Source organism: Ranitomeya variabilis, chromosome 5 (assembly GCF_051348905.1).
Source record: "Ranitomeya variabilis isolate aRanVar5 chromosome 5, aRanVar5.hap1, whole genome shotgun sequence".
NCBI classification, from domain to species: domain Eukaryota; kingdom Metazoa; phylum Chordata; class Amphibia; order Anura; family Dendrobatidae; genus Ranitomeya; species Ranitomeya variabilis.
Window position 1 is genome coordinate 75,830,239 of NC_135236.1, and position 12,215 is coordinate 75,842,453.

At 41.2% G+C, this 12,215-nt stretch overlaps 1 protein-coding gene across 3 annotated transcripts in view; it reads left to right on the plus strand.

Moving 5' to 3' along the window:
• BAG4 (BAG cochaperone 4) overlaps positions 1-8,207 on the plus strand; it is a 31,990-nt gene extending 23,783 nt beyond the window's left edge. For 2 of the 3 annotated variants that reach the window (XM_077262289.1, XM_077262291.1), the window contains exons 4-5: positions 476-634; positions 4,249-8,207. In XM_077262289.1, coding sequence (XP_077118404.1) covers positions 476-634; positions 4,249-4,737 — 648 coding nt within the window. In that variant the 3' untranslated portion in view covers positions 4,738-8,207. The remainder of the gene's footprint in view (positions 1-475; positions 635-4,248) is intronic. The other variant, XM_077262290.1, reaches the window with a different exon arrangement.
• The last annotated feature ends 4,008 nt before the right edge of the window (positions 8,208-12,215 follow it).

The following is a 12,215-nucleotide window of genomic DNA, read 5'->3' on the forward strand; positions in this document are numbered from 1 at the left end:
AAATAACAGAAAACGATTTGTCCCAGCGTGACAGTATGACTAGCAGCATAACCTACATCTAAACTTCAGTTCTGTAATAGCGTTCCCTGCCTGACAGCAGATCAGTGTGAGCTCTATGTAACAACATTAATCTTATAGGTGTTGTCTGGCACTTGGCTATTGATGACGTAGGTCATCAATATCCGATTGGTGGGGGTCCGATCCTTAGCACCCCCATGATCAGCGATTTGCCGTTTCCATGGGGGCTTGGATGTAAACGGTGCGGAGCCAGAGCTCGGTGTAGTGGCCATTCTCTGTCAGTGCAGCTCTTATTCCATTCAGGAGCAGAACTGCAGTACCATGGAACTCCCACCAATCTGATATTGATGACCTAAGTCCTGGACAGCCCAAGAGGATGTGTAGCACTGTTCTACAAAGCATGAGGTGCCGCCATGTTGCCAACAGGTTACTCTGACCTGTATTGCATGTTTCACAGCAGGCTCCTAGAGATGACAGCTGGAATATGTACGCACCTCCTAACCCCTACCAATGGCACTCGGCCCCACCGCAGAACCTGAACGACACGCATTATGTGACTGGAGGCCGATCACCCTGGCCCGGAGGAGACGTCCAGTCGCCAGTTTATGATGTAAAGGTAGGTCCTGTATGTAGAAGTCGGGGTGCACAGCAGACGGTATTAATAATGTCTTCATTTAGGAGCCCAGTGGTTATAGTTAGTGTAATTCCCACAAAGCTTTCACATCAGAGATGTGTCAGTAGATTGATCAGCCGGGATCTGGGTGCTTAGACCCCCACCTATAACTAGAACTGGGGGACAGAATCCTTCACCCCTGCTTGGAGGCTGAGGACAAACTCAGACAGCCAGTCAGCAGGAGAGCAGCCATCGGCCCAGCGCTTCAGACCCACCAGTCGGCATTTCAACATCCTGAACTTCACCTTTAGATTTTTTTTGTTAAAGGGAATCTGTCACCTCATTTTGGCCTATAAGCTGTGGCCACCGGCATCAGGGGCTTATCTACAACATTCTGTAATGCTGTAGATAAGCCCCCCGATGTATCCTGAAAGGTAAGAAAAACAGGTTAGATTATACTGATGGCAGTGGCCGCAGTTTATAGGGCCAAAATGAGGTGACAGATTCCCAATAATAATAATAATATTAATAATAATAATGATGATGCCATTAAGATGAACTTATTTATTTTTGATGAGGAAAAGGAGGCGATTCAAACTTTTTATTTTATATAAACAAACACATATAGTAAAAATATATATATATATATATATATATATATATATATATATATATATATATATATATATATATATATATATATATATATATATATATTTTTTATATATATATATATATATATATATATATATATATATATATATATATATATATATACTCACCGGCCACTTTATTAGGTACACCATGCTAGTAACGGGTTGGACCCCCTTTTGCCTTCAGAACTGCCTCAATTCTTCGTGGCATAGATTCAACAAGGTGCTGGAAGCATTCCTCAGAGATTTTGGTCCATATTGACATGATGGCATCACACAGTTGCCGCAGATTTGTCGGCTGCACATCCCAAAGATGCTCCATACAAGGCAGGATGGATCCATGCTTTCATGTTGTTTACGCCAAATTCTGACCCTACCATCCGAATGTCGCAGCAGAAATCGAGACTCATCAGACCAAGCAACGTTTTTCCAATCTTCTACTGTCCAATTTCGATGAGCTTGTACAAATTGTAGCCTCAGTTTCCTGTTCTTAGCTGAAAGGAGTGGTACCTGGTGTGGTCTTCTGCTGCTGTAGCCCATCTGCCTCAAAGTTCGACGCACTGTGCGTTCAGAGATGCTCTTAGGCCTACCTTGGTTGTAACGGGTGGCGATTTGAGTCACTGTTGCCTTTCTATCAGCTCGAACCAGTCTGCCCATTCTCCTCTGACCTCTGGCATCAACAAGGCATTTCCGCCCACAGAACTGCCGCTCACTGGATTTTTTTTCTTTTTCGGACCATTCTCTGTAAACCCTAGAGATGGTTGTGCGTGAAAATCCCAGTAGATCAGCAGTTTCTGAAATACTCAGACCAGCCCTTCTGGCACCAACAACCATGCCACGTTCAAAGGCACTCAAATCACCTTTCTTCCCCATACTGATGCTCGGTTTGAACTGCAGGAGATTGTCTTGACCATGTCTACATTCCTAAATGCACTGAGTTGCCGCCATGTGATTGGCTGATTAGAAATTAAGTGTTTATTAGGTACACCTGTCCAACTTCTTGTTAACACTTAATTTCTAATCAGCCAATCACATGGCGGCAACTCAGTGCATTTAGGCATGTAGACATGGTCAAGACAATCTCCTGCAGTTCAAACCGAGCATCAGTATGGGGAAGAAAGGTGATTTGAGTGCCTTTGAACGTGGCATGGTTGTTGGTGCCAGAAGGGCTGGTCTGAGTATTTCAGAAACTGCTGATCTACTGGGATTTTCACGCACAACCATCTCTAGGGTTTACAGAGAATGGCCCGAAAAAGAAAAAAAATCCAGTGAGCGGCAGTTCTGTGGGCGGAAATGCCTTGTTGATGCCAGAGGTCAGAGGAGAATGGGCAGACTGGTTCGAGCTGATAGAAAGGCAACAGTGACTCAAATCGCCACCCGTTACAACCAAGGTAGGCCTAAGAGCATCTCTGAACGCACAGTGCGTCGAACTTTGAGGCAGATGGGCTACAGCAGCAGAAGACCACACCGGGTACCACTCCTTTCAGCTAAGAACAGGAAACTGAGGCTACAATTTGTACAAGCTCATCGAAATTGGACAGTAGAAGATTGGAAAAACGTTGCTTGGTCTGATGAGTCTCGATTTCTGCTGCGACATTCGGATGGTAGGGTCAGAATTTGGCGTAAACAACATGAAAGCATGGATCCATCCTGCCTTGTATGGAGCATCTTTGGGATGTGCAGCCGACAAATCTGCGGCAAGTGTGTGATGCCATCATGTCAATATGGACCAAAATCTCTGAGGAATGCTTCCAGCACCTTGTTGAATCTATGCCACGAAGAATTGAGGCAGTTCTGAAGGCAAAAGGGGGTCCAACCCGTTACTAGCATGGTGTACCTAATAAAGTGGCCGGTGAGTGTGTGTATATGTATATATATATATATATATATATATATATATATATATATATATATATATATATATATATATATATATATATATATATATATATATATATATATATATATATATATATTATACATATAATATATATATATATATATATATATATATATATTATACATATATTATATATATATATATATATATATATATATATATATATATATTATACATATATTATACATATATTATACACAAATATATGGAACACCTCCTTTCCTTCAACTGTAAGATGCTCACTTTGTGTGTATATTTGTTTTTAATGAGATACTATATTATTTAAATTTTTTTCGGATTTGCAGTATATAGTAAAAATTAATTTCTCCTGTGTACTGGTGGCAGCTATGGGGACCTTCAGTAGGCCTAGTATCCTAATCACACAATTGCATCATGTAGGGGAAGGAGGTGGGTAATGGGTGTCTAATCGAATTCTACAATAGGATTGCTCCACTTAAGTGTAGCTGTCAGAGCTGACGGCAGCATTGAAATAGTTAAATAACTGTGATCGGCGCTGGCTCCTGTCGCTGCCGTTAGAGACAGGTCCCTGCTGTGTAAGAGCCCTATATGGAGCAGCTCAACCTCTGAGCTCGCTCTGACTTAAAAGTACATCACGGAGAGCCAAGTGGTAGAAACTTCTGAAATGTCACTGTGAAACGCCAAAAGATTTCTAATGGGATTCTCCAGGATACAAAATTAGCTGATTGATGGCGCTACAGCTGGAACGTTATACACCATTCATTGCTTACCAGGCACTACTTCCTACATTTAGTAGTCACTGTGCCTGCTTTCTTGACTCAGTTCCATTCACTTGAATAGGACTGAGTGGTTCTGAGTTGGAATAGCAGATACAGCCACAACCAGTGGTGGCGGACCGATAATGAAGAGGATGTTGCCATCTGTGAATCTCCATGGACCCATGTCTTTTTTTGTTCTATAGTACAAATATTGTTTTCCCTAATTCTATGGAGTTATACATTGGGTTGAAACTAGTGCATAGGGTCAAAGCTGATATTTAGTTTAAATGTCATAACTTTTTTTTTGTCTCTTAATTCTCCTTTTAGGATTCGCCTCAAAATCCTGGTTACAACCATCAAAGGCCATTCCCTGGCTACCACGCAGACATGCCCCAATCATGCCCACCTTCTGAACCGAAGCCAAACCTTCCTCCACCAAACCCTCCTCCACCAAACCCTCATTACAGCTCTTCTCCGCAAATTTATAATAGGAAGGAGCCTTCAAATCCAGAGTCAGTTCCCAGGCCTAAAGAAGCCAACAATCCCCCAGCCGATCTTTCTAGTGCCACACATCCGGGAATACTGAAGATCTGCCAGGTCTTGGAAAGGGTGGATGATCTGGAAGAAGAAGTGGATGAGTTTGTAGGGAGAAAGACTGACATGAGTTACCGGTGTTTAGAAGAAATGTTGACCAAGGAATTACTAGAGCTAGATTCAGTAGAAACCGGCGGCCAGGACAGTATTCGGCAAGCACGGAAGGAAGCCGTGAAAAAACTGCAGTCTATTTTGGAAAGGCTTGAGAGGAAGGGGCTGTGACTACAAGGTGGATTCTCAAACCAGTGGATGGCATCAGTCAACAAAAAAAAAAAGAATCTCGAGAGTTCTTGAAGAACATTCGTGGCCATTGTGTTCGTTGAAGACCTGAAGAAGCGAAGATCTGACCAAAGGAAGGAGATAATAAACCATCTCCAGAGGAGCTACGTGGATTCTGAGAAATGAGGGGGTAAAAAAGGCATCTTTTTTTTGGATGGTGATGGGAAGGATTTTGAGGGAAACTTTCCCACTAGATGAACAAGGCTAAAACGTGTACAGATATACCGCCATTTTCCAGTCACCGTGAAGAATGTACAGAAATGACAATTATCTCCAAAAACGTTTCAATTAAAATAATAATTTAAAAAAAAAAACACATTTTAGGTGAAACAGAAGTTTTCCGTGAAGCTTAACATTAAATCAAGCCATTTGTGAATAAACAGATTTTAATTATTTGAAGCCATTTCAAGACGTTTGGCGGGACCGATTATAGACCTATGAGACCATTATGACATTTCATGGTCCTTTGTTTTTGAAAGCTAAAAATAAAACCGGAACAGCCCTGTGACCTGTACTTTACTTCGGCCATAAATTCTGTCCAAACTTTTTTTTTTTTTTCTTTGTGGATGAAAGATGTGAAATGCTCATCGGAGCAGGAAATGTTAACTTCTCTTTCGCATTTTTCAAGAATCCAAATTATGCTGTGCAATCAAACTTATGAAACGGGGAGGACTGTTCTGAGAAAGTTGGAATGTAGCGAATGTCAAGAAAAACTTTCTGTGATTTCAGTTATGGGAATGTGTTCGGCTGGGGCTAGACGGCAGTGTTGGCTACAATCCAGATTTGCATCTTGACTCAAGAGTATGACGACAAGCAAGTCGCAAAAATTCTAACCGGTTCCAACTTTTTGTGATTTATTTCTCGCGGTACCCTACGGGTCTCAACACAACCCCATTCGCCTGCATTGCGCTGCACAGTATGATCTTTGGCCGTGAGACCTATATAGATGTCGTCATCTAGCCCCAGCCTTGCAAATATAACTGCTCACAGAAATGAGATAATTGCCATCGAATCGAGCCAGTTCTGGAAGAATATTTGTTAGATTAGGTCTTTCTTTATAGGATGTTTGTGGGAGATGGATAAACGTTGGCCAGTAGCGTCTCATGTATTTGGTTATCTCAAGACCATAGATGGTTTGATGCCTCCAAAACAGAAGTTATTTTGCACAAAAACACCTGAAACGTAATTGTATATATTTTTTTCTAAGTTGTTGAACTATTTCCTACATGTGAGACGTTAATGAGCTTCTCCAATTTTTACAAAAATCTGATTAGTTTGGCAATAGGAGAAAGGTGCAGTTTAAGACCCTTGTAATCCAAAGTCCACCGGTTACTAAGGAAGTGCTGTTTGACAACCTAATAAAAAGCACAATATTTGTAAGTCAGACGTGACCGATGGATCAACAGTATCACAAGGTACTAAAAGTGGAAGTGGCTCAAATTATTTCCCATCTGCGTCTGCTGTAGAAATCAGATTTTTCTTCCAAATGTAATTCTAGAGGGAAGAGCTTTTGAAGAAAAATGAAAAATGTACGGTTTAAGAATTCTATTCAATGGTCACCTCCACTGCTTGGATAGACTTATTTAAAGGGATTAAGGCATGCTGTCAGAGGGTAACTGCATGCCGGGCTCCTAACCCAAGTGCAGCAGCCTCATGGGCACCTCGAAGGCTGTTGAGTTTGGGTCTGCCAGGTCCGTACTCGGTCTGTATTTCACAGATGTTTGAATTTGGCCTTTAAGCCCAATATTGGATCTCGTATGCAAGTGGACGTCTGTTGCTTTAGGTCAAACGCACCAATTCTTAATCTAATCCCGCGTTTTGCCCAAAAAATGTCCGAGACTGGAACACCTCCGTTAAACCCCTTTTCCACTTTATACATCGGTACTAAATCGTTAAACCGTCTTGTTAATGTGGCCGGACCCCTGCCTGTTCTTCAGTCTTCTCACCCTTGGGGCATGTTTACAAGTGGTGTTTTTGCAGCAGTTTTATTTGTCTGCTGTGTATTACAGTACCTGCAAAATGAATGTGATTTTACAAGCTGCATTTTTTTGAACTGGGCATTGTCTTTTTTTTTTGTTTGTTTGTTTTTTTTAAACCTGCAGCAAGTCAGTTTTTTCACTTTTTTTTTTTTTTTTTTTTGCGGCGTTTTTGATCCATTGAAATGATAGGGGGGAAAAGGGGTAAAAATCGTAGTGAGAACACTTTTACTATATGCAGTGGGTTTGTTTCTGCACCAAAAACCAAACATGTGAACATACCCTTAGTTATGGCCACCTTCTTTATAACAGTCATGTTTACCCGGTGACACCTTTTTATCATTGCTAACTAGCAATGAGCGAATGTGCTCGATAAGGTGTTATCTGAGCATGCTCATGGGTTAACCGAGTGTCTTCGGCATGCTGGAAAAATATGTTCGAGTCCCCGCGGCTACATGTCTCGCGGTTGTGGCTGTCGAACAGCAGTGAGACATGCAGCCGCAGGGACTGGAACATAGTATTCGAGCACGCTGAAGACACTCGGTTAGCACACAAGCATGCTCAGATAACACCTTATCCGAGCACATTTGCTCATCACTATAGCCAACGTCTGGGTGGCCTCTCCATACATACAGGGCCATATGGTGGTTGGATGTGTTTTCCCTGCCCATCATCGTGTCTCGCCGATACCTCTTATTTTTTTTTTCCTGTTGGTTTCCACATAGCAAGTGGCCATTTCACACGATCTACCCACTAGTGTTATTTCTCGGCACTTTTAGGACGTGCACGCACTCACTTGGCTTTAAAATGTAAAAATATGGTATTGTGTATGTCCATTTTACTATTTCCAGTCTGATCGCAGCTGGGCTCCCACATGGCGAGATCCATGTGCCCAATGGTGACGACATGGACGGGGAGGAGTTATTTATATATATAAAAAATATATATATAAAATATTTTGCACTAGCGAGTGACTTCCATATAAGTGGACTGGCCCTTTAAATATTTTTCGGCCCCCCCCAAGGTTTATGTGGATACCTCTTATCAAATTGTCTGAACTCTGGGAATAATTAAGACAATCGTTATCTGTATCACAGGAGGATTGATATTGTCCTGCCCGCGTATTTCCATTTGAATAATAATTTTTTTTTTATTATCTCAGGAAAATGACTGTTTCCAGTTGATTCATGAATAGAAAAAAAAAAGTAAAAATGTAAACTAATTTCTTCAGAATAAAGTGTATATATTGGGGGGGTGGGGAAGATATCCTTTAAATCGCCATGGCAACAGGAAAGACTTGAAACTCGCATCCGGCTGTCTTGGGGATGTATGGACGTTTTAATATTTGCACTGAGGAAAGCTGATTGCTGTTGTACATTTGCATATATATAATGAAGGCACTTGTTGAGTTTCCTAAATAAAGCCATATAGAAATAGCACGGTCTGTTATGTTATTTTTCTATTGAAGCTTCCACTCATTGAAGAGACTCGGCTGCTTTGGTGTCTTACAGGCAAAGCTCCATGGGAAAACCCCATTATCCTCCATCTTGATTCCTAGCTCCCATCCTGCATGTTATTCCTTTATGCTCCGCTGTCAACCCCCATGTTGTATCAGCACAACATCACATGGGCATCTAGAGTCCACGTCATCTTATCTGAGGGGTGACACTGATTATCCTCCCATTTATATTCTCCTAACTAAACTAATTATATGTTTATAGTAAGGTAGGTTCAGCTGTGTTCTGCATTAGAACCGACAGGGACTGCGCAGTCATCATCATTATCTTTGATAGAAGCTTCTGTTCTGTGGAAACCTTTAGCGGCACAATCCATGCAATTGCATTGTACAAAGATTCCTATCCACTGAGATGGTGACCCGCTTCAGAGAACATAAACCTGTCTAATCCCCTAGAGAAGTATTAGATAAGTCTCTCTCTCTCTCTCTCTGTATGTATGTATATGTATATATATATAGAGAGAGAGAGAGAATTTTATTTTTTTTTAAAGAAAAAAAAATTGGGGAGTGCTACTTTCAAGAAGCACTCCCATCACAGTTTTTATCCTTGCAATATTTTGTGGTCCTGTTATATAGCACTGCATACTTACAGTTGCCCATTTTGCCTTTTTATTCCCAGTTAATTATTTTTCCATTAGGGCAATGAACATCACGTGATTAAAAATTGACCAGCTGAATCCTTCTAAATTCTATGTAGAATCTGGAAATTTTGTTTTCCCTGCATGAGTCATCATTAGAACTACAATTCGTCATTACTGCAAAGTCACTGGCGGTGGGAGCAGAACAGTTTGGTCAGGATTTGAAGAGAAGGTGGAGCTGGGCTACCTGGGACTTTGCACTGAATTGTGAAAGCCTGACTTGGATCACAAATGGCTCACGCATGGATAAAGGGATCTCTAATGCCAGGAAAGCCTTGTAGCGCGCTAACTATCCACCAAAAGAAATATAAAATATCCAGCAAAGGGTATCATAAAACTATTTAATGTCCAGTAAAATCCACAAACATTAGTAATCTCAGATGCGTTTCTGACAAATGTTGCAAATAAAGAAGAATTTTATGGGACCCTTTTGCTGGATATTTTACATTTCTTCTGATGTAGATTTGTAGTTCTAATGCTGACTCATGCAGGGAAAAGAGAATTCCTGTCTCTACACAGAGCTTGGAATTCAGCTAGTCCGCTTTTAGCCATAGACTTAATGGAAAAGAGGAGAATTAGCTGGGTGGAAGGGCAAAATGAGCAATTGTAAGTACACAGTGCTATATAATATGACTGCAATATATTAATAGGATAAAAACTTTGATGGGAGTACTTCTTTAAGGCCCATTTAGAAAACGATAATTGGGAATGAGTGTCGTGTTAGTGCTCTTTTGCTGATTGTATGTACAATCATGTCAGCAGTCAGCTCTGGGTATGTTCCCACGGTCAGTAAACGCTGTGGGTTGGACACTGCGTAATCCACAGCATCCAGATGTTACAGCATAGTAGATGTGATTTCAAGACTGCGGAGACGGACATGTGGCGCGTCTTCCCAGACCGCAGCAGGTCTATTTATCTTTCGGGGATGCTCCGTCTCCGCAAGATAAATCTCACCCGTACAACGTATTGGGCGCGGTGATTCCGCAGTATTCAATGAATACATGCGGAATCACCTGCGTTCAAAAGCCGGCAACGGACATGTGCTGTGTCCACAGCGCTGCCTATTACTGACCGTGGGAACGTACCCTAATAAGAGCAAAACATTAGTAAGTTTGGTGATCGTTCATGTCGGTATTATCTGTATACCAGCACATTGTCATCTGTAAACTGGATGTGCTGCCGATAACGATTATTGATCGTTCCGTGCATGCAGCATTCTTGTTGACCTGTCTAAACTACTGCTGATCTCCTTGTTTCTTGAAGGCTGCATTCAGGGGGTAATAAATGCATATTAACCCCTTTGATCCCCCAACCCATTCTTCACCTTCATGACCGGGCCAATTTTTACATTTCTGACCAGTGTCACTTTGAGGTGATAACTCTGGAATGCTTCAATGGATCCTAGCGATTCGGAGATTTTTTTTTTTTTCCACATATTGTACTTCATGATAGTGGTAAAATTTGTTAGAAATGACTTGCGCTTCTTTGTGAAAAAATCTGAAATTTGGTGAGAATTTCACTATTTTTAAACTTAATTTTTATGCCCTTAAGAGAGTTATGTGACAAGGAATACGTAATAAATAATATTTCCCACATCTCTACTTTACATCAGCACAATTCTTGAAACAGGTTTTTTATTTTTTCATTATAAGGGTTAAAAGTTGACCAGCGATTTTTTTTTTTTTTTTTTTTTTTAATATTTTTTCTTCCATTTTTTCAACAAAATTAGCAAAACCATTTTTTTAGGGGCCTCATCACATTTGAAATGACTTTAAGGGGCCTATATGACAGAAAAAGTGATTCCATTCTAAAAATTTCCCCCCTCATGGTACTGAAAAACACATTCAAGAAGTTTATTAACTTTTCAGGTGTTTGACAGGAGCTAAATGAATGTGGAAGGAAAAAATTAAAATTTTACTTTTTTCACAAAAATTTAGCTATTTTTTATTTTCACAAGGGTAACAGGAGAAAATGGACTCTAAAATTTGTTGTGCAATTTCTCCTGAGTACGCAGACTTTCCACATGTGGGGGAAAACTACCGTTTGGGCGCAGCGCAGGGCTCAGAAAGGAAGGAGCACCTTTGACTTTTTGAATGCAAAATTGTCTAGAATTGAGAGCGAACGCCATGTCGCGCTTGGAGAACCCCTGATGTGCCTAAACAGTGGAAACCCCCACAAGTGACCCTGTTTTGGAAACTGGACCCTTCAACTAATGTATCGAGGTGTGTGCTGAGTACCTTGTGAACCCCCGGGTTCTTCACAGAAGCTTATAACGTAGAGACGTGAAAGTTCCAAAAAAAAATACAAATTAAATTTTTCCCACAAAAATGTTTTTAGCCCCAATTCTATTTTCACAAGGGTAACAGGAGAAAATGGACCCCAACATTTGTTGTGAAATGTCTCTCTCCTGAGTACAGATACCCCACATGTGGTCAAAAACTACTTTTGAGGCACAGTGCAAAGCTCAGAAGGGAAGAAGCGCCATATTGGAATTCAGATTTGCTGGAGTGATTTGAGGTGCCATGTCACATTGACAGAGCCCCTGAAGTGCCAGAACAGAAGAAACCCCCCATAAGTGACCTCATTTTATAAACTACACTTCTTAATGAATTCATCTAGGGGTGCAGTGATCATATTCGCACCACATGTGACTCAGAATTTTATACCATTTGGCAGTGAAGAAAGAATAATTTTTACAAAGAAAAATGTTCTTTTAGCACCGAGTTTTTAATTTTTCTAAGGGTTAGTAGGTAAAAACGGACATCAGTATGTTGTGTTTGGTGTAAAAATTTCTCCTGACTGTACCAATAAACTACATGTAATCAGTAAATACTTTTGAGGCACAGTGCAAAGGTCCGAAGGGTAGAAGCTCCATATTATAGTGTGATTTTACGCTTCTGGTTTGCAGGTGCCATGACCCACTGGGAGAGCCCCTGAGGTGCCAGAACAGCAGAACCCCCATGAGTGACCCCATTTTACAAACTACACCTCTCAAGGAATTCATCTAGGGGTGCAGTGATCATATTAAAACCACAGGTGGGTCACATAATTATATTCCATTGGGCAGTGAAGGAAAAATAATTACATTTTTCCCTTCCCCCATGACGGCACACCTGAGAGAGGGGATCCGCCCAGTCAGGACAGGAACCCTACTGAAAATAAAAGGGCGGTACCTCTCCCTCGCTTCAGTTGGGTTTCCTGTCCTGACAGGGACCCTTGTGCTGAACACGGCGGTTCGACTTACCCAGGTCCCGTCCCGGCGTGGAAGAACAGGCAGCACCTGTGCGTCGG